This window comes from Oxyura jamaicensis, chromosome 14 (assembly GCF_011077185.1).
Source record: "Oxyura jamaicensis isolate SHBP4307 breed ruddy duck chromosome 14, BPBGC_Ojam_1.0, whole genome shotgun sequence".
NCBI classification, from domain to species: domain Eukaryota; kingdom Metazoa; phylum Chordata; class Aves; order Anseriformes; family Anatidae; genus Oxyura; species Oxyura jamaicensis.
The window spans coordinates 1,030,487-1,053,444 of NC_048906.1; the positions used below are offsets into that span (position 1 = coordinate 1,030,487).

General features: G+C 51.2%; 1 protein-coding gene across 2 annotated transcripts in view; it reads right to left on the reverse strand.

The window, feature by feature from the left end:
• Positions 1-22,958, reverse strand: part of PRKCB (protein kinase C beta) — a 114,745-nt gene that overhangs the window by 59,322 nt on the left and 32,465 nt on the right. For both annotated transcript variants that reach the window (XM_035339353.1, XM_035339352.1), the window contains exon 3: positions 8,787-8,869. In XM_035339353.1, the coding sequence (XP_035195244.1) occupies positions 8,787-8,869 (83 nt within the window). The remainder of the gene's footprint in view (positions 1-8,786; positions 8,870-22,958) is intronic.

Consider the following 22,958-nt stretch of genomic DNA (forward strand, 5'->3'; position numbering starts at 1 on the left):
ACTGCTTCAGTGTCAGACACACGGCCGCAGGTAAAACCTGCCCTTGGCAGCTTTCCTTGGCAGCTTGCAGCAACTTAATACATTTTTATTGACAAAAGATCTCATCTGCTAGTCAGACAACCACAAAGGGACACAGATGACAGTTATTCTTCTCTTGCTGCTGCCAACACTGAATAAAATATACTCCGTTTTCCGAGCAGCAAAAAGACAAACTCTGTTTTTTTCCCCAAGCAGCACGAGCATCTCAGCATTATTTTAAAATGTTTATTATCATTCGCATGGTGTGAGAGCCACTGCTCCTGTTTAAGCTTGCTGCATGAGCAGGCTCCCCCAGCCCTGTCCATGCACACTGCAGCCTGGAGGCTGCCTGATGGCACTGGGAGGCCTCTGAACTGCCCCAGCCCGACAGGCACACGGCTTCTGGATGCCCGTCACCAGTGTTGCTCTGGTGGGCACGTGTGGCACAACCCACCTTCTGCCCCCCAGATCAGTTTGCTCTGCACAAACCAAGCCAGGAGGTGTCTGGGGCTGCAGGCAGGGCACAGACCAACCTCAGTCTCCCACCCAGTCATTTAACGGGAGGCTGCAATCTTAACAGACATAACTAGACACACACACAGCTCCCCGAGGAAATGAGAGAAGAGCTTTTCAAACTGCAGGGCTGAAGACAAGTGCAAACTGGCAGGCGAACGAACTCGGCTCTGGCGGAGCCAGGGAAGCACCAGAAGGTGCTGGGAGGGAGCAGCGCAGATACGTCTTCATCCCACAGGAACTGTCACCGGCCGTCTGCGCCCGCAGCGCCTGCAGGAGGAGCCAGCATGTGCCCTCGCACGAGGGGCAGATGGCACCCGCCGAGAGCTGGAGAAGTTAATTAGCACGACGAAAGCGAGCAGCAAGTTGTGGCGAGGCACTGCTGTCCTGCACAGAGGGGCTGGCTGCAGCCCCTGCCCCTGGACACAGCCCAGAGAGCAGAAACCTGAAGGAGCTGCTGGTGCTCAGGCAGCACAGGAGGCGTCTGCTTCTGCTGCCGCTGAGAGCTCGCTGCTAATTGTTGCCATCACACATTGACCCAGGTGCTCCAGAGAATAACGCAAGCTTTGGCAAGCGGAGGAGCATCCCCTGCCCCTGCTGCAAGTGCCGGCATGGCAGCTGGTGATGGGAAGCACAAAGGGACGGGTGTATGCAGGACAACACTGACTGCAGACAGCTTCTGCTTCTAGAAGCACCAGTAGGGCCACAGCTCTAGCATTCCCCATGAAGCTTCTCTCTTCTTCTAAAAGTAAATGACAATATGTTTTTCAGTACACACACACAATTTTGGGTCTTTTCATGAAAGGAGGAGTCCAAGGCAAAGATGAAATGGTTCTACCTCCAGCAAGCAGAGAGTGTGGACAGGCCCTGGGTGCCGCACTGACAGCACTGCAGATATCCTATCCTAAAGCTGCAAGCGCTGGAAAAATTAAAAGCAAAATCAAAATGAAGCTACAGTGGCCTGTTATCTTCCTGGAGCAACTCGGATATTTATTAATGCATCTTGATTAGATGACCTTTAACAGGATAATGCAAAGAAGGTCATTTTCATGATTATTTTGTCTACAATTTAAATAATTATGCATTCTACTAATAGCTCTGACTATAATTAGGTTTGCCAAGTGCATTACATTATACATGCCCGATTTCAGCTCCTGAAGACCTTGCCATATTTCAGAAAACTTCAGCTTGAATGGGCTTGCTAACTCTGCCTCCTGCAAACAGGAGAACACAGGAGTGTCAGAGCTTGTAATAAAGAACAGCGCAGCTTAATACGTTTGTGTTAATAAGGGTTTCAACCACATTAACATGAAAACTATGGCAAAGCTAAAACCTGCAGCAGGAATGCAAGGCAGGCAGCAGGTTGAGCACAGTGCAGCATGGGCACAGCGTGTGGCTGTAAGCAGCAGCACCCCAAAGCCCAACACAGGGCACATTTGGACTGAATTACAGAAGTAAATGGCAAAAACGCCACTGTCTTCAGCTAGTCAGCTGCATAACAAACGTACTGTCCTCAGCAATGTTGATGGCCAAAACACAGACCCACTGGAACATCTCCAGACATCAAGACCAAAAGAATCCTGCCGTGACTTAGGACCAATCTAGCATGAGAGCAGCCCCAGCAGCTTCAGTACCAGCATTTGTATCTAGAGCTTCAGTCTCCATTGTGAGAAGCTTTTTTTTCTTTTCTTTTTTTTTTTTTTTTTACTTAAAAGCCCTATCATCTCTGTATAATTAGTCCTCCTCTCCTGGGTGGAAGACTCATACTCTGTAGGCTTTGCAAGGTTAAACACATGCACATTCCTCCAGGAGGTTCAAACACAACCAGATCAAACAGAAACCTGCTCCAAAGCAGGACTAGTCAATGATAACAGAAAGATTTTGACATTTCACTGCTCTCCAGTTTTGTTACGCTCTGAAAAGTGGAAAATGTCAGCCTCCTCCCAGGGCCATATGCCTGAGACATGCACAAGCCACCATCCCATAAAACACTTCAGCACATTAGCTTTGAGCAGACAGTAGTTTTACTTAAGTAACTAATGTCACCCAGCTGCTTAGAGTTAAGCATCCACATGTACCACAGGTACTTCACAAGATGCAATTTTTTTTTTTATTTTTATTTTTTTTTCCATTGATCCTGAAGTAACTACGAAGTACTAAAAGATACAGAGATCAAGGAGAAGAGGTTAGAATTTTTTTTCATATATTTTTTTCCGCGGGCTCTGTGGCCAGCATGCCAGCATACAGCAGCTCTGGGGATGAGAACCAGCAGCCAGCTGGGCTTACAAGCGCCAGACCAGCCCGGGACCTGGCTGAAACTGCTGCACCCCGTGTCTGCAGCCCCCGACAGCACAGCCCGTGTCAGCTGCTGCTCCGCGCCGCCCCTGCAGATGCTGAGCATGGGGATGCCATCTCGGGGAGAGGATCTCTTCCCTTGCCAGCTCTGCAAAATCACGTGGCCCATTGTAATGAAGAACATACTGTAAGGTTTAAACAAATGTGATAAATTAAACTCATTCTTTCTGCAAGATTTAATTGGATATTAGCATTTGTGAAAGGAATGACAGTTACCAGATTGCTCCACAGACCAAAAAAAACATAGCTAAAATTGTTACAACCTAGATCCTATCAGTTTGACATAATTACAGGTCGCTCTAGACTCATGCCATGGTTATTAGTGACAACAGAGCAGAGGAAAACTCAAGCTTTGCATTAGTTCAGAAGGAAGCCCCGTCCCCAGCTGATTCCCAATGTAGACAGGGCATTGTTATTTGCCATGGTAGTTTTCTGTCTCCTGATCCAAAGCTTCTTAAGGACTGGATTGCTGCAAGAAGCTTGAGTGCCAGGGCAGACGGAATAAAGTTGCCCTGCATGCAGCCCCAAGTTAAATCCCACCTGACAGCCATCCAGGAGTACAAAACAGAGGATTGCCCAGAGTTTCACTAAATGGCAATAAAAAAATCCAGGTACAAAAGGGCCGTTTTTGCTCCCTATTTTAAGTCTCAAGCATCTGCATTCCTCTCTCCATTTTCGGAAATAATGTATTAAGATGAACTAACACCAGCTGGGCAGCCTTTACATGTCCGTTTGAGGAGCCACAGTGGCAACACCTAGCTAGCAATAACGGCAAGCTATAGACAATTTGATCTGGGGCCTTTAGGCATGTCCTGGTGCCAAGTGGCACCTCTAAAAATGTGACAGTTTAGATTTAAGTTAGATCTTTCCCCTTCTGGCACAGGCTGCCCATAGTTAACCCACAGTTGGACGTGGAGGCAAACTGCTGGTAATCAACCGGCCAAGGGGGCTGCACGCTGGGACCGGGACCAGGCTGTCAGATGGTCCTTGTTTCTCCTTGCTCCCTCCAGCTTGGGCAGGGCTGGTGGGGAGAAAGCATGACATCAACCCTTAGGCAAAAGCGCACAGAAATGGGCAAAACATCTCCCTGGCACCTGCTGCCTTTGCTGCCTGCTGTGAGCTGCTGTCCAGATGATGAGCGAGGACGAGGAAGCAGTGCCTGGGTGGGCAGGCTGCCCAGCTCCCACACGCGGCTCAGGAGGTGGCATCTGGCTCGCAGCCCTCCCTCTGCCAAACCCCATTTTCCTTGAACAAGGTTAAGTGGTTTCAGCATTTCAGGATCCTTCGTTCCGTCTCCCTTGGCTGCAGTTGCATTTGCTGGCACCTTTCTGCCACTTTCGCACCACGTCGGGCAGTTTTCAGCTCTGCCACCTGTGAGCCCTGCACAGCACCCCGGGGACAGGGCTGCAGCAGGGGCAAGAGGCCAGTACCTGGGGGCAGCATGCAGCTTCCAGCAGCCCCAGCCACCCGTTCGTGCCACCTGGCCCTTATTTGCAGCCCCCAGAACTCAAGCAAACAGACTTCAAGTCAGCACCCAGAGCCAGACGGGCTTTAGCTTTTTTGCTTAGCAGGAGAAAAGCAAGCAGGCCCCCTCCAGCACTGGCCAGAACACAGGACTGTGCTCTGTATCAGTGCTCCAGGCACATCCAGGCCAGTGGGAACAAAGCGCTGGTGCTGGGGTCCTGCCCTGACCCTGGCCAACCCCATGTCGTGCTCAGCGCCCAGCCTCAGCCGCTGCAGCCCCTGCTCCTTGCCCAGAGCAGCCAGCACCTGCCGCTGCAGGCAGACAGGACGGGAGCCTCCAGGCTCTGCTCAAGCAGCATCTCCTCCTCCAGCTACAGCAGCCTCATAAATTACATCTCTGCACACACAAATATCTAAATATATACCTAAACGTATATATTTTTAGGTATATGACACACATCTCGTAGCCTGAGCCAGGTCTGCAGGCTACAAGTGGGTCTTGCTGCCATTTTCTTTATGAGTTCTAGATGACAGAACAGAGGAGAGAAAGTGCCCGCGTTCGAGCTCAGCCAACGGCTGGAAGGAATCTCAAAGTGTGACACTACTTAACAGCGAAGGGCACTGCAAAGCCTCCACCGTGCTGGCTGCTCACGAGTGGCTCTGGGCACCCCGCACTGCCCCACAAGCACTGGGTGGCAGCAGGGGGACCACTGGTGGCAGCAGCTCTGCTGCCTGACCTGCCTGCTGAATTCTGGCACAGGAGTGCGCATACCGAAGAGCACATTCCTGTGCTGGGATGAAAAGGTTTCCCTCGTTTATTAACAGACTTTTAAGAAGGTAAAGTATAAAGACCACAATGTAAAAAGGAGCTGGGTGTCAAGGGCAGAAGGCTGGTCCTTCTCCCAGCAGCCGGGAGATGTTCCTGCCACCCTGCCCAAGCACAGAGCGCCAGGACAGGAAGGTGCCCAGGGGACCCCTGGGCTGGGCCACCCAGCATGCTTGGAGCAGGCAGAAAATCTTCCCAGTGCCCCTCAGCCCCGACACTGAGACCCTTGGGCAGGCAAAGCAGAGGGGGGCCATTTGCACTGTGTTTTAGCCACATAAATTCCATGCTATTTCAAAGACAAGCATCAGAGCCCAGGCTCCAGAGGCAGCGGGTGCCTCCGGGGGTGACTCAGAGCCCCTGGGGCCGGCTGCGCTCACGCCCCCCCCCAGCCTCCTCGGCAGCCTCCTGGTGGCACAGGAAGCCCGGTGGGTGAGCAGAGACCTCCCCGCACAAGGGAGGAAGACCTCGCCCCCTCTTCGTCACCATGGGCTTAATTGCAGTGTGCTGCAGAGAAATTGCATGCTGCAAGCCCGTCACAGCACTGCCAGGGCTCGGGCTGAGGGCACCCACCGGGGCTGGGAATAATGCTGCAGCACGGTCAGATGGGCACAGTGGCCGCTCCGGACTCTCCTCCCCGTACAGAAGTGCCATGGAGCAGCAGTCCTCAGGACCAGAGCATTTGGGAATGCACTAGTCTCCCTTAGGTTAGCATCTCTACCGCATCTCCTTTTCCCCTCCACTAACTGATTTGTAAGGTTCAATAGCTACCAATGCGCTGCAATTAGCAGCAGTCCCTGCGGAGCTGAGAGCCTTCCGTGAGAAAAGCAATAGCCATATGCAAAGTGCTGGGGGGGGGATTTAAAAAACAACACAGAGTACCTTGACTAATTGTCTGGTGGGAAGTGAAAATAAAAGTGGGCTTATCAAAGCTCACACGAGTCCCACCGTGCAGCCCAGGAGAGCAGCGAGCACCACGTCCCAGCAGGACAGGGCAGCCTCTGGCAGAGTTTCTGCATGAGGAGAGCCGAGCTACCAGCCGCTACAAGAGATATAAGAGAAGGGCTTGTTACACATGGGCTTAATGCCCTGCATGCTTCGAAGAATGCTCCTGACTGCCCTTAACCACTGCCTCAGAGCAGTGCTCCCGGCACCCAGCTCCCAGCCTGGAGAACTGGGAGGTGCCAAGCAGGGCAGCTTCCCTGCCCTCAGCCCTGGGAACACCCAGGAGCTCTGTTTGCTTCATCCTTTATTGACAGCACGTTGACACCCCTGTTCTGCTGAGCATCCTCCCTGGAAGCGCTGTCAGGAAGGCTTCAGCACACTGGAGGGCACTGTGCTGTGCAGCCTGAGGCGGAGGAGCTGCGAACAAACACGCCCCAAGAAATCTGTGAAATTCAAGCTGGGACTCGACTATGAGCCTCAAGAGGTATTAAAGATATAAATATGCATTGCAAGAAAGCACACACTCCCTTACTGTCACCTGGCTGCAGGCTCTGTGCTGCCACGGAGCCAGCTGCCTGTGCAGGTGAGTCCTTGTGAAGCATTCTGAGAAGTGCTTCCAGTCCAGCTCCTGACTCCCGTCTGGTGATGCAGAAATGCAGTCTGACCTGAAAGACTGTACACATGGACCAGGATGGGCACTGGGAGAAAGTCACTGCTCTGCTAGAGGCAGAGTGAGCAGCTTCCAGAGCAGTTCTGGGGCCTGGGGCCATCAGGCACCAGCCCACCCATCACCACTGCCAGGGTCCCTGATGCCAGCTCCATGACGGAGCTGCCCTGCTGCTTCTACAGGACCAAAGCCCAGCCAGGATTGCTCCAAACTCAAACAGATGGAGAAATCAGGCAGAAGGGGGAGACAGCAAGCCTGGGTTCTGGTTTGGCTGGAAAAGCAAGGCAGTTCTGGTAAAGGATCCCAGACCACCTTGACTGACACTCAACCTTCGCCGTGCCCCCCCCCCAGACTCTGTCCCACCGGCACAAACAGTCTCTGTCTCCCCTGCAGACATCTCCTGTGGGCCAGGGAGGAGCCTCAAGTCCAGGGCTGGGCAGGACATGTCCCAGCTTCAAACACCCACAGCACTTGTCCTGTGCCCTGCCCAGGTCTGCCCCTCTCCACCAGCCGGGCGAGCGGCACTTCCCCAGCTCCCAGCACCAGCCCCATTCCGGGCAAGGCGACTGACAATGTGTGCGTAGCCCCCACCTTCAGCTGTGTGCTGCACTTCCTGCTCCCACTGGTTCTATTTTTAAGGGTGAGAGTTCTGGTGCACTGTAGTTTCCCCAATTCAATCTCTTTTCTCCTAGCAGTTCCCCAAATTAGCCAGTTTCCACGGTAAAACACACAAACTGCCAGACAGACCTGAAACGCGCTGGCAGAGCCATGCAGAGAGGTTTGAGTGAGCTCTGCTTTGCTACTCCAGCTCTGTCACTCGCCCCCGAAAGCACTGGGATCCACCAGAAAATTACACCCTTGTGAAAATAAGGATGGGGACTTGAAGTCAGCTAGCTTGGGAGGGGGTGAGGGGGGGCGTTCCACATTTTTGGTTGTGTTTGCTTTATGTATTTTCTTTAAAGGAACATCACTATTGCTTTCTGAAAGTCACATCTAAACTGGTATTTTCCAGTATTTTTTTTTTTTTGTCCTTGATGATGCTGCCTTGTGAGTTTTGTTTTCTGTCTGAGGGAGTCAGAGCCTAGGAGGCAACACCCACCATGAGAATCACAAGCAAGCACGACATGTGTCTTCAGGTTTTTTCCTAAGACCAACAAACATATGTACCGGCTTAATTAAACCTGCAAGATGATACAAAACAGAGTCTTAAAAAACGACGTCTGCTCTTCCTGATAAGGGCCCCAGGTTGGCACCAGGGAACCTGCATGCGAGCAGCTGAGAGCCGCGGCCACGGGAACTGGTAATGCTGAGCAAACACAGGGCAGTGCAGAACCGACACCTCAACAATGATGCCGGGCAGTGATGCCTTCAAAAAAAGTAATGAGCTGAGGAGGAACAAGGACAGGCATATTTCCTGGGGCTAACTCCAGTGTAGTAAGCATCTTTTAACTCCAACACAGTAAGTACCTTTTAAATGACAGCTAATTCTTCCAGGTACAGCACTTACAACAAAAGGAATTGATCAACACATTGAGCCAAGCCTTGCTAGAAGAGAGAGCATTCTTCAGCTCAGGGCACATTGGCTAAAGTCATCCACGGGAAGATTAATACATCTTTTTAGTGGCCAGTGCTTTGTGCATGTTAATTAACCCGAAACATAAAACGTAGTTCTCATGGCAGCCCCTTGGTGGGAAAGCTGAGGCTGTGACTCAGGGGAGACGGGGTAAGGCTATCGGCTGTTGTCCCAGACTGAAACGTCTCTGGATTCCTGCACGTTCTCCCTGAGCTGCTGAGAGCAAGTTACTGGGGGATTTGAAAATATTTTGAGTGTCTCAAAATATACGGGAGCCCACACAGCTATGATAACAATGAATTAGAGGTGCACGTGAAATAGCGTCACAGAAGTGTCGTCAGCCACAAAAGCCGGAGGAATGCCTTCTACAAAGTGCCGTCAAACAAAGCGACCCGAACACCACTCGTGGCACTGGGCCAGCTACTTACATCCGAGGCAGGGCCTTTATCAGCACCGGGGCACGAGAAGGTAACGAACTCATGGCACCGCTTGTGCACGACGAAGCAGCAAACTGCAGAGAGAAGACAGGGACAGCATCAGAGGCACGTTGAGATTTTGCACCACATGAATCCAGAACTGAAAAAATAAAAAGCAATTAGGTTGATTTATGAGAAGAGGCATCTAGGACTCTAGGCAGTGGTTTTTTTTTTAAGATTTAAGATTCTGCTACAGATTTCCTTATCGACTACTGTCAACCGGACCAGGCATTTCAGTAAAACTAAGCAGAAGCAAAATGTTGAACAAACATCAGAGAAGGGCTGGGAACCCTTGCATTCACTTTGAGCTCATTGTCACTTGCTGAAAGTGCGGTGAGGTGTATGAGAAGAGGGAGTAACTGGCATACGTGGATATCTGAGCTGAAAAGTTCATGTGTCCAAAAATGGAAGCCTGTACCGATGAGAACAGGTGGGCAATTTTCCTCCCACAGCTCTGTTTTTCTTTAGTAACTCCACAGCCTCCATTTGCCAGACCAGAAGACACGCACTTCTCCGTCTTCTCCCTCCTCACACACGCACGTAGATGACAAAGTCAATCTTCTGGGAGCAGCGCAGTAAATTAATCCCAACGTGCCATCACCCAGACTTTCAAGCATGAGTATCCGGAGCTAAATCCACATCCCTTAAACCAGCAAACCCTGACAGCACACGCTAATCTGAAGCTGCCGGCAGTGTTTTGCAGTCTGTGCAGCCAATATTCTGTACTTAAAGCTAATTTCCCCCCATGCCACCTGCACACCCTACTTGCAGCACCCAGAGGCCGCTGGCACCTCTCGCAGGAGCTGGTCCCGGCCCCGAGGACAGCTGGTTTTCCTAGCAGAGCCGAGCCGTGCAGGGCTGTGCTTTGTGTGAGGGAAACCTGGGCACCGAGCTCAGCTGTGTCTCAGGGCTCTCTTGCTGCTACATCCTTTTCCCAAGGGCTGTAGTTGTGCCAAAAGCAAGAGCAACAACAGACGAGCTGCGCTGGCTGAGGGGCTTCTGAGAAACCGAGCATGAAAAGCAAATTGAGGCACACCTAAACGAAACAGGTCTCAATTGCATCCGACTGATTGTTCTTAAGGAACGAGGAGAAACCAAGTGACGTTTCCCATTAAACTCACAATCCCCTTATCGTGTCCTGCTACATACAGTTTTAAATTCATTTTCCTTTTCACATTTTTCATTATGAAAAGAACAAACACAGAAGGTTGGAGAGGCACTGCAGCTGCCAGGAACTCGTTCCTCACAGGACCTCTCACTTGCTTTTCTGAGTCTAACAAATAAACATTTCTTGAAAACATTGTTCACCATTTCTGTCACTTGTATACGCAGACAGAAGCATCTGGGAAGCAGGAAGGAAGAAATTAGAACTCTATTAGCAAAGATTTGTCCTGAAGTGTGTGTATAAACTCAATAAGCCTCCCCGACACACCGGAGCGCGGGCACTGTCGGGAGTTGCACGCTGATGCTGCAGGAGGTTCCCTGCAGAGCTGGGTAATTTGGTTGGGCTGAAGAAGCAAGCTTACCAGGCTGGCCTGCCGGATGCCATTCCTCAGTGCCATATAAAATGGGCTGGTGAATGCAAACCTGACCCTGAAGAGTAGGTAAAAAAAAGAAAAGCAAGTCCTTCGGAGCTCCACCTTCCCCAGCCCCTAAGCAGCTTTTGCACTTTGGGGACAGCAATGTTTGTTCCTGCCTGGGGAAAACAACCTTCCTGCCTTTGGGGGTGGCTGTGGCTGGAGGAGGAAAGCAGCAGCTGTGTGTGTGCTGGCCCTGCCTTCGGTGCTCTCAGCAGCACTGCCCTGTGCCCTGCGCCCTGCCCGTGGCCAGCCCCGCTCTGCCCCGCAGGGCCCCCGGGAGAAGCAACCTCGCGCTTCTTCCACCACGGCAAGCTGCTGGGCATTGCAACAGGTTTTCTTGCCACACTCCTTCCATCTGCTAACCACCCCTTCCCTTTTTCAACTGCCCCACATAACACGGTGCACGGTCAGTTTGCTGAGCTAACCTCACGGCAGCTCTGTGGAAAGCCCTCCTGAATAACAGGAGCACGACGCCGAGCACAAAGCTCACCCCACCTAAACCAGTGCTGCACGCAGTGACAAATTTCCTGCAATTCAGTACCATGCTGAAGCAAGTGCCCTCCCCTGACGCTGCCACCAGCAGCGCTGAGCACACGAAGTACACAGGGACTAAAGCAAGGTTTGCTTCTGCCCCTTGTAAGAGCGGGCTAGAGGAGAGCTTCACCAAATTAGCTATTTCTGTGTCTACTGTTTTACTTTTCACACGCACCTCCCCTGAACAGGGAGAGGGCAGGCTGTCACTTTGACTTCGGTTTATGGAAAGTCAGAAATCTGACCTTTCTATTTTTGCTCTGGCAGAAACCTGTGGTGCTTTGGTTTCGAAGCAACACTCCCGGATCCCCTGCGTCAGGCAGACAAGCCCAGGGCCCTGCTACGCCAGCACCTTAACAGAGCTGCATCGGTCCCTGAAGCCTGCATCACTCGGCCAGGAGATTCAGCACATCAGTGGAACTGTGGGGTTTGATTGCATTTGGTTTAAAAACAAAGCATTAAAAAATTCAAGCCTAAGTACTGCTGTGCACGAAGAATCGGCAGTGGCTTCTCACACTCTGCTCATTACACGTTCCGTTTGTCAGGCAGAAGTTAGGCGATAAGGGGAAACCAGGGGGGAATACCGAAGAAGTAAGGGAAAGGAGAACGCTGCTGAGTGATTGATCCTTACTGACAGCCGGGAGGACAGCCGAAGCGAGACTGAAGCACACAGAAGCCCTGCGCTAGCTGTTTGCTCCTGCATCGACAGAAACTGTGAAAACAGAACACGTTCATTTCACCTTTCCACGTGCATGAGCAGAAGAGGTGAAATACCCATTTCTAGTGGTAAGAGAGTAGAAGGCCAATGCCTGAGAAGCTCAAAAGCATGCCAGATTCTTATTACAACCTCCCCTTATTTTTTCAAGGTTTTATTGAAGAGTTTAATTATTAAAGAAGGCATTAAATATACACACCCAGTTAACTCCTCCTGCCCTTTGAGCAGGGACCTAAAGAATGTATTAGAAATGCGGTATTTTCTCTCCAAGTGGAAAAATGATTGCAGTGTCCTCAAAATATTCCATACTACAGTTCAATTAAGTAAATAATATTCAAAGTCACTGCAGGCCACCTTTGTGGCGACCGAATATTTAGCAAGAGTAGCAGGTTCTTCAGCAATCAATATTAATATAGATCGCAAGGAAAATCCATTTGAAGATGATGAAGTGCAACACTTGCCTACGCATCCAAAGCAAGTGGCTCTCTGCTGACTGCAGTGGTGTGGGCTTTGCACCCAATGCTTCAAACGAAGCTCTGCAAGCCTTGAAAAAACCCATGCAAACATGTCATGCACGCTTAGGTGAATACTCAGTCTGCAGCAAACCATGCAAGAGAATTAATCAGGTACAGGAGCTTGTGCAGGTAATCCTGCCTCAGCTCATGAGAGCGCATCCCACCCGACAGACACAAGACTTGATAGATCTTTCCTCCCGTGACTCGTGCATGATAGCGTAAAGAGAGCGAGCGCTTCCCCCTGCAAGCAGAGGCTCCACAAGCGTGGCAGCAGGACCAGCAGCTCCATGGAGCACCGCTGGGGCGGGCACTCCCACACCGTGCTTGGTTTCATCACATCAGAGTTTTTGCATCTTTGTCAGCATAGAAACTACAGTACAAGCCGCAGCTTTCCCAGGTTGCTAATTAGACAGTTAATTTGTAAATCTTATTATATGATAATAAAGTTATCAAATCCCACTGGTGAGCTACAAATGTCCTGAGTCATTTCTATCCAACAAAATGAAACATTAACCTTTACCATTTGTTGTTGCATAATGCAAGTCTGCTTACTGGCCCTAAATTCTTCTTTAGTGCTATCTCTATTACAGGCATCTGGGGAAATATCACTGTCGTGGGGGAAGTGAAGAATTGAAAACCGTAGAAATGACGAGAGGCAGAGTCCTCCAGCTCTGATACTCTCCGCAGGCTTACAGGACCTGCTGGGATGCACACTTTTAACAGCAGCTGCAGCACAGTTTCTCAGATCTGGGGCAACTTGCACCAACACATCACAGCAAGATCAAGTCTCTCCTTTCCTTGTGATCCTGGATACAGTTTGGGAAGAGAATTTCTACCTGAAGCAGCTCCAGCTCTTCAAGGCAGGCTGGACAAGGCAGCTCGCAGCTGAGCCGTGTATTTGGCTGAAGAAGAAAGGTTTCCAAGAAGGCTGGGTTCCAGAGCTAAGAACTCACAAAATCATTAGGATATTTCCAGACCCTTGGAAAGAGCCTTATTCTGAAGGGTGGAAAGAGAGAAAATACTAATGGTGTTGAGGGAGGGTGGGCACCAAAAAGGACAAAGACAAAACAAAGATACTTATAAGCTTCTTTGCCTAAACCACTGCACAAAAATCCCCCAGAAAACTATAAAGCTGTTTCCTACACTGATCGCAGAAACCGAGAGCCAGAAAAAAATGAATTAAGAAGTGTTCCAAGAGCACGAGCATTGCACAACACATGTCCAGCTGCACTTCCAGCATGGGAAGGGACCTCCTGAGGGAAGAGAGGGCTGCTAGCACAGCTCAGCAGGAGGCAGAACATCCATCAGCTCCAGGATGCTGACAGCCAGCCAAACCAGGAGGCTGAACACAGGGAGACAGGCCAGCAAATTAAAGCTTTATACAACAGCGTGCGGTTGGGAGCAGTTGTAGGTTTGCGTGTTTTGCAACAATGCTGCAAATTATTGCAGCAGACAGAAGCCCCCTGGTAAGTCCTCTGAGATGGCAGGAGGGACAAACCCAGCATTTGATTGCACTATGCAGAAATATTGCCGCAAGCTGCTGGGTGGAAGCCCCCTAATTGCTGAAGACTTTCAGCATCACAGACACAAGGCTGCTGAACAAGCTGAGCTACAAAGGAACGCTAATCCTGGAGCTGACTTCAGCACTGCCTCTGCTGTAGCGCCAGGTCTCACCTCTGCACCTGGATGACAGCAGTGGTCCTTTGGGGTCGGCGGGACAGAGCTAAAAGGAAACCTCCAGTGAAAGCGGAAAAAAAAAAAAAAAAAAAAAAAAAAAAAAAAAAGAGGTGACAGACCCTGAGACTAAACGAAGTGCAATTAGAGGAGAGCGGATGCTTCCACAGCCTTGCAGCAGCTCCAGGAGCAGACAGTCCTGCGCTAAGGTACGGTAACCTTGAACAACCAGCCCCAACAGGAGGCATGCGGGGAGTACTCAGGCACATGAAATCACGGCCGTGGGGGCTGCTCGATGTGAGGGGACCGCTCACAGGCACCCCCCCATGTTAGCGAGGAACCAGGCACGCAGCCACCACGTGGCATTTCCTTGCTGAGGTCCCCCTCAGTCCCCCGGCGTGGGGAGCAGCCCTAGCACATGAGGCCAGAGCCCACCCACAGTCACCATCACCACCGCGGCCCCGCAGCCAGGGCAGACCAGACGCAGCCCTGGCAACCGCGAATTCCACCCCGTTAACGAGCGAGGCAGGTATCCCCGCCTCTGGCTTGCCAGATTTATTTACAGTGAACAGAGGGCTTGTTTGCTCTGTGTCGCCTGCACGCACACCTTCTTTCTCATTCAGAGAGTATTTGCTTCTGTTTACCAAATGTAAACAAATGCAAAGAATTTCCCCACCATATGCAAGATACCTCACCTCACATGCTCCGTCTCCACTCACATGAGTTTCCAAAAGCAGACAGTTGGGCAGCTTGCCCAAAGACACAACAATGCTGAACGATTTGCTCTTAGAATATAACATCCTTCCCAGTCCAATGCCTTCTGCCCAGGACAAGCCCTTCATCGGAGCACTAAGCTCCTTATACTGGCACTCAGGCTACTGAGGGAGCCAGCCCAGATACGCGTTCCCAGGAATACCAAAGCCTGGAGCACTCTTCTGGGTTCGTGTTTTAGTTGCAGCTCCCAGTGCTGGAGCTGGCTGAGCCCGTCCTGGCAGGCAGCACAGCAGCAGCAAGCCCAGGCTCTGGAGCTGGGTCCGCAACCACGGCGCTGCTCCCAGCCCAGCTGTGTGTCCGAGGCAGCAGCAGCAGGTCTGGGACATGTCCGAGCGCTGGAACCGCCTGCCCGTGCCACCACAGCTGTCACAGTGAGAGAGCTGTCCCTCGGGAAGGACGCTGCCAGGACCACGATGAGGAGCTTTTTTCAGTTTCTGGCCAAGTGCTTCTGTTTCTGAAGGTACTAGCATATCCAAGAGATTTCCATCTTCCATCCTCAGTCCCTTTATGACCTTTAGAGAGCTACTTCGGGGCTCTGTTTCACCAGGTTTCTCGGGGCTGGGTCTGGATCAGCTTTTTGGGGTGCTGGAAGCGTGCTCCATGGTGAAGCTGCCCTGCACCACCCCTGGGCATGCTGCAGGAGTTGGGTGACTACGGCTGGAGGGGCGGCAGTGGTGGCGTGCCCCATCTCCACGTGGCTCAGGAAAGCCAGGAGAGCCCCAGAGCTGCCTCCAGGCAGCTGCAGCTCCGCCGTGGGCCCCTGGCCGTCTGCAAGGGGCCTTGGCACCAGCCCACAGCCAAGACCTGCAGGATGCCAGGAGAGCACACAAACCTGCGGCGCACCTGGCACGCCAAGCGCAGCTGGCTTGCGATGATAAATCATTTCCTGACCCCTGCACGCTATCAGCTTGGAGCCTGCCACATGAGATTTGATTAGCCTCATCTCCCATACAAAATGCAGTTAGCTGGCAGGAAAGTATCCAGCCCTCCTCAAAAACCCAGACACTGTGACAAATGACTTCCTGCAAGAATGAACCCTGCCTAGCAACTGGATGCCACATAAAGCACCGCTGCCTTTTATTTGATCTCCATTTGATGCTCTAATTTCATTGTATGAACTGCTTGTTTTGACGTTGTAGAGAAGGGGCTAATCAATTTTCCCCAAGCCCTTCACGAAATGCATAATTCAGGGAAGTCACCTCCAATGCTTGCTTCCCTCCGAGTACATTTTCCCCAGAACACACATTCCCACCAAAGAGAAGCCCTTTGTCATCCTCTGTTGGGCAGAGGAAAGTTCTGAAGGCATCAAGAACTGCATCAGATACAGTATGTCAAATAAGGCAGACAGATGGAGAGTTAACAGAGAGAGAATAAGGATCAACCAAGATTCATCTAAAAATCAAGCTCAGTGAGGAGTTAAAAAACTCCCCAGAGAGCTGACATCCATAATTTAGCAGATGGTTCTAATATCATGAAACTCAAAGATTATTTTGAGCGTATCTGAGTGCATAGCTGCTCCCCTACAACCCCATGGAAACTCTCATTTGGATAATGTTTCCATTAAAATAAATAACAGGAGATCCAGGAAATGGGCTGGAATTCTGATCATCCGAACTGGAGAAAACAAAATAACAAAAAAGATATTTTTAAAGGAGCTTTGCCTTTATCCACCTACGCTGGGCAAACCATGAGGTCAGGTGCATTAGCATGGCTTTGCCTCCACGATGCACAGAAACGCACCGTAGCCAGCAGCAGCCCTCCATTTGCCGTTGCCATGTTAAAAACTAAGACTTGGTACATCAAACAGTCAGCGAAGCATGATAATTGTAAAATAGAGGGAAAGAAGGTTTCCAGGAGGGGAAGTCCTAAATTTCTGACAGCGCTTTACAGCTTTTAATCACTTACAGCACATAAAGAGAAGCTGAGCTAAAATTTGTGCTATTTGGATTTAATCCCCAGCTTTGGTTAAAAGCTTCCTGGAGTCCTTACAATGCAACAAATATCTTTAATTCCCCATCAGACTTCAGCAGTTTTTCTGTTTTACCCAGTAAAAACGGACGTGCCCTGGGGTTTTTGGACTACGGCTCCTTTCGACAAAGCACTGCCAGGACACGGCTGCGAGAGGCTGGGCTCTGGGGTGCGGGCTTGAGCAGCGCTGCGGTGGGAGGTTTGGGCTCCGAGGGGTCAGAACAGGCACTGCTGGAGCAGCTCCCTGGCACTGGGGATGCCTCCCGGGGCCTGAGCCAAGCTCTGCCAGGGGGAGGCTGCCCTGGCTGCTCACCCCTGCGCTGACATCGCGCTGGTTTGCAGCCACCCCTCGGGATCACGGTGAGATCCGTGCAAGCTGTATGGTGAGGATGCCAAGCTGGTGGCTGTGCCCGAGCATTTCGTAGTTTGAGCAATTACTGTCACTTTCCACATACTTGGTTTTGCAGCTAAACCCACGGTACATTTTTGTTCCTCTGCTCCAAATCCCCCCTGGTTTGCAGGAGGCACTTGACAAGTCAAACTCTCCCTGCAGTACGCTCCCACCCTGCCCCTGGGAGGAAGGGAATTAAGGGCAGTGAATTCAGTGCAAAGAGACGAGGACCCTCACTCCCTAGGTTTATGTCTGCCTTCACCACGGCAAAGCAGTCCCAAGGCACAATGAACAACCCCAGCCCCCTGACAGACACGAGGGCTGTTGCTCATTTGTGCCATTTGGCATGAAGGGGGGAGCTGACGGGTGGGCAGAAGGCAGGGGGAGAGGGGAGGAGATGCCACCAACTGCAAGCAAAAGATGAAGGGGGTGAAGGAGATTAGGAGTGGCAAAAGGCATTTGTGTGGTTTCAGTTTCTTACAGAAAAGAAGGGGTTGTTGTTTTTTTTCTTAAGGAATGGGTGAAGAAAAGAGCAAGACAGCAGGCTTCTCTTCTGAGAGGTCTCACCGGCTTTATTTCCCTGGAAGACTGTGATTGCCTGAACAGCTACAACGATTTTCAATCCAAGAAAGCAATTCTTATTCAGACCAGTTAATTCTGCACTAATGGCACAAAGAAACCTTCACTACAGATTTGAAGAGGCCCAGCCTTTCAAATTAGTGCTGTGAAAGCTGTCATTCAGTGCCAGGAAGATAAAGCCGCATTTCCTGGTATTTCTGAAGTAAAAGCAATATGATACTTTATTTTTCTTTTTTTTTAAGCCACGCAGTCTTCCAGCCATTATAAAAGCAATTGGCACAGCTTCGTTTTGCTCTCTGGGAGTTAGGGGATCAGGGACCACATCACTTCTGTCACTTGCTGCTTGGCAGGGGAAGGTGGGCAGCACTCACTTGGGCCAGGCTGGGCCGGGGAGGATCCAGGGGCCGCAGGAAGAGCCCAGCTCCAGCGCCCACCTCCCGCAGGCTGGCCCGCAGTACCACAAGGCCAGGGCTGAGAGACACTTGCAGGGACACAACGACATTAATTTTACATCAGAGAGCCTCGTCCCAGCTAGGAGAAAAATGGCTCAGAATTTAAATACTTCATCAGCATTTCTCACGTACCAAGCTGTAACAGAGATTCACTTGCAGACTGAATAATTTAGCCGGTACGAGCGCCTGGCCAGCACGGCACGCACAGCGGCCACTGGCAGCGCAGGGGCTGGCCACAAGCTCCTGGCTTGTCCTGGGCTCCATGGAGCAGCTGCCCCCAGCCCTCCCCTGTGCAGGCGTTCATTGCTTCATCTTCCCTTGGGAGCTGGCCGTGACTTTGTTGCTCTTTGGGCTCCAGCAGATCCTTCAGGTGTTTCTGACACACCAGGGCTGGCCCAACGCAGCACTTCCCAAGGCAAGTTGGGCCACGAGCCGAACTGGTGGCACCCACCTAAGGCCCTCAGGAGGGCACCCGGAGGAGAGGTGCCACAGGGGAGGCGGTGCTCAGAGCGCACCCTTCCCCGAAGGACATAAAGCCCCTAACTTCAGCTCCAAGCCCCCCACCATGCACGTTCCTGTGACAGCCACAGCAGAACCCAAGGAGCCCTCAGGGAGCACAGGAGAGCGTGGCCCCCGCAGGTGACCCGTGGAAAGTCAGTGCCCAGCAGCGAGGGGCAGCAGTCAGGTGCTGCAGCCGGGGGTACAGGGGGCACTTCTTGCTCCCAGGGGTAACGGCTCATCAGCAAAACGTAGCGAGTCCAGCACCCGCAGGGCTCAGTGTGCACAAGCACCCACAGCAGCCGTGCTGAAGAGCAGGCGGAGGAAGGCCAGTGCACTGCTCCTTTCCAAAAGAGGCATCTTTAATATTCATCTTTTTTTAAAGGGGTTAAATATTTTGAGCCCAGCCATGCACTATTAGAAGGATTTGAGTACGTACGAACAAAACATTCAAAAAAAGTCTGCAGCTTTTATATGAAATACCAGTAATGAATTGACAACACACTCTGCATGACAATGAATGTAATGAAGCCAGGCGGGATGAGGAGCATCAATCATCCACGGCAATATAATAGGTGTGGGCGGGGAAGGGGACGATGACTGCAGTAGAGCTCAGATCGGGGAGAGATCTTCCTTCTCCCACCGCATGTGACAGAAACACCCCGAGCCAGGCTCTGGCTGCCGGGGAGGGGCAGGGGGGCTGCTTGGCGGCCGGCTCCAGCTGGGGTGGGCTCCTCACACAGCGCAGTGCCCGTGGGTACGGCGTGGTGGGGCCATGTGCCCCCATCCCAGAGCCAGCCGAGGAGTTCAGAGCTGCGAGGAGGACACTGCCCGTACGTTTCCTGGCACGTCTCGCAGGCACTGCTCCCCCCCTCTCCGCTCACCGTGCCAGGTGCTGTTTCAGAGACCCACGCACGGAACAAGGGGAACCGAACCTGCAGCGGAGCTGCCCACGCACGGGCCCTGACAGATGCCCTGAATGAACCAGGGGGAAACGTGCTATTCTCTAATCTTTAATTATAGCCAGGTGACATGTTGCAGCAACACTAACAGGTAATTTTTCAAGCTCGAATTTGTTTCTTTCAGTGTTAACATCCCCCAACGTGATTCTTAAGATCCCAGACCAAGAGCCCCAGGCACGGCACGCAGGGGTCGGGCACAGCCTCAGCCCACAAGCATGGGACCGCACGGGGCAGGGCTGCAGAGCCGTCAGGGACAGGAATGGCTCCGCTGTTGCCTGGGGTCTGGGTCGCAGGCAGCAGTGGAAAAGAACCAAGGGGCTGGATAGAGTTTAGCAGATGAGAGGCTTCTGCATGAGGAACTAACAGACAAAGGCTATTTACCTTAATCCAGCAACAGGGAACATTGAGGAAACATCCAGCAACACACTGCAGCCCCACTCAGAGCCAGGTCCCTTTGCCAGGGAACCAGGTCAAGGTTCCCTGGCATTCCAGGCAGCCACAGGGCCAGCTCTGCTCACAAACATCCGTGCCACAGCTCCAAGACCTGTCCCAGCCCCCAGCTGCACCTTCAGCATCTCCACCAGCGAGAGATGAAAAATAAGTACTGTATGATTAATCAAGGCCCTGAGGGACCAGATTAAACAGTCTTAGAAATTAGTTCTGGATTTCTTACAAAGGCGCTGGAAGGCAGTGGAAAGCTGCAGCAGTCCCCAGAGAATTAACACCGAGTCCTCTTAAAATCCTGACTCAAGTGCACCAGTTACACAACTCGCCGCTCACTCGCTTCTTGGGCTCGCTGTTGCGATGTGTTAAATTACAGATGGTCTCAATTAAAAGTGCATAGATGGAAAGGAGGCTTGGAAAAAAATGCACACGACAAGAGAAGATCGTTAAAAACTTGGCAGCCTACTTTAACTCTGGTGACCTGGTAATTTAATATTGTAATTGAAACTCTGGGTCAGCCTCTTGAGAGGAGGTAGAAATATGGAAAGGTATCCCTGCAGGATCAATCCTACCCAGAGAGCAAGTCAGACATTAAGAGGACAAACCCAGACGCAGATAACCCACCATCATCCCAATTATTGTATTTGCATCTCATAGTCCTGGAAGATGGCTGCTAGCTTGCTTTGAAGACGTGTTTTTTTTTTCTGTAAAAGCATATTAATCCTGGTCAAGGAAGATAAAAACCCAGTCCCCAAAGTGCTAATAATGTAACTCAGTTAAAGCTGAATTTTGTCACTTATCTCCAAAGCAGAGAGGGGAACTTCACTCCCCTTTTTCTTCCTCACATCCCCCCCATTAAAATCAGATACTCTGAACATTGCCTTGCATCCAAAGCTGGAGATCAGGGCTATTATTGAGGAGCAACACCCAGATAACACTGCCTTCACCTTCAGGCAGGCAGCGAGGCTTCATAGGCACCGGGCTGGTTCTGGACCTCTCAGTGGTTCAAGGACCGGAGGTGGGAGCAGCCCCAGCTGCCCACTCCATCCCGGCCAGGGGCAGCTCAGCTTCCAGCTGGTCACCCCCATGTGTGGATCTCCTGTGCCAGGCACCCCCAGCGTGGCTCCACTCTGCCAGGCACTGGGTCCTAGGAGCGCTCACCTCACCAGCAGCCAGTGCCGCCCCGGCCTCTGCAGCTACAAGGAAAAGCCACGCTAACCCCCATACCTGCTGCAAGCTTTACTGCGTTTGCACCATCCGGCTGCTCCAGGTGAATTTGGTGGCTATTTTAAAATACCCGCATCTGACCGCAACGTGATTTTGTCTCCCAGCCCTGCCAGCATTTCAAAATGCTCACTCCAGCAGCAGATTCGTCAGGCTTGCCTGACATAACCAGGGTAACCTCCAGTGATGCTTTCACAGATGGGATTTAAAATTAATGACAGTTTCTCAAAAGATGTCTTTCAAACTCTGCAGACCCAGGATTAGCCTGTTACGAGTAACAGGGTGTCAGACTGTAAATAGAGGATGAAGAGACTCCCACAGCTCTGGGAGGGAGATGTGGGCTGGTTTCTGCAAGCTCCCTTCATGAACCTGAGGAGGATCTGCAGGGGCAGCTGCTACTCAAAGTCCCACGAAGGCACAGATGTATCTGTGCACGTATCTGCGCAGATCTGCTTCAGGAATATTATGGGCTTATCAGCCTAGAGGAGTTGGTGTCATGTAAGCCTCAGTGGTGCACCAGAACCCACAGAACAACCATGCGGGTGACTCCAGCTTGTAACAAGGACATCAACCAAAGCGAGTGGATTAAGGAGCCTCTTCTACAAATGACCAACATTAAATCAGTTTCCTGTACAAGTTGTGGATTGTGCATACTTTTTGTATCTCAGGATGATGGGACCAGGGGTCAGCCACGTGCCTACACTGAAGAAATTTAAGTAGCTGACCTGTAACCATCCTCTCCCAGCATGTCCCCATCACACTGACTACAAAGCACCATGGCATCTTGGGCTGCAGGCTTGTTCCAAACAGATTGCATCTTTCCTGAACCTGGAGTACACTTGAAACCTATAGATGGAAGCCTAAGTAGAGACAATTTAATCATGCCCATAGAGGCTGGTCAACAGACATCATAGTTTTAATACTAAAATTCATTTTCCATGGCACTGGAGATCAAGAGTGGCTGCACTACTTTTTGTTTCTGAACACTAAAGCAAGAGGCATTTATGCTGAACACATGTTGCAAGATAAAGCAGTCATTTCCTTTAGATATTCTATTTAGGGTACGGAGCTAAGCTCATACACGGACGAAAAGCTTCCCAAGCACCCCAGGCCAAAAGTGTCCTTGCTTTACTCCTGGTTACCCTCCAGGAGCTCTTGGGTTACCTCCAGTAACTTGCAATCAGGGGGGCAAGGGCTGGAATTTACAACTGGCCCTACAAATGTAAAGGATTTAAGGTCTTCAATCAAGTCAGGATCATAAACAGCTACTGTACAGCAAAGCTTGGAAGGCATTTATAGACTGCTCAAAAGACAGAGGTCTAATCTTGTTCTCAGACTGTATATAAAAACATATATATTTTTATAATTCAGACTAATCCAAATGTGTGGAAACTAAAGTAAACTTACCTAAACCAATAGAACAGCACAGGTGTGCATTATTTCTCACCTCACTTTAGCGTATTTTCTCTAGTTAACAACACACCCCATGTAGCACCTAGATCCCACGTGTTTACATGGTAGGCAGCACTTTTAGCTCCGGTGGTCAGAGCTGCCCCTGCGCAGCTGGGTCTCGGTCAGATCCTGGCCCTGCTGTCCCACGCTGCGTTTCAGGAGCAAGTTGCACTGCATGGGCTCTGTTTTACATCTGCACAGCCCTTAACATACCATGATCACAACCTAACGGTACTGTTGCGCCAGCGAGTTCCTGCTTCAACTGCCAGAGCCCAGGCAAAGCCCAACCTTCACCCAGGACAAGTTTTCCCTGGGCATCTCTCAAGGCAATCGTGCCGTGTCCTCCAGGCGCTGCATCTCCTACA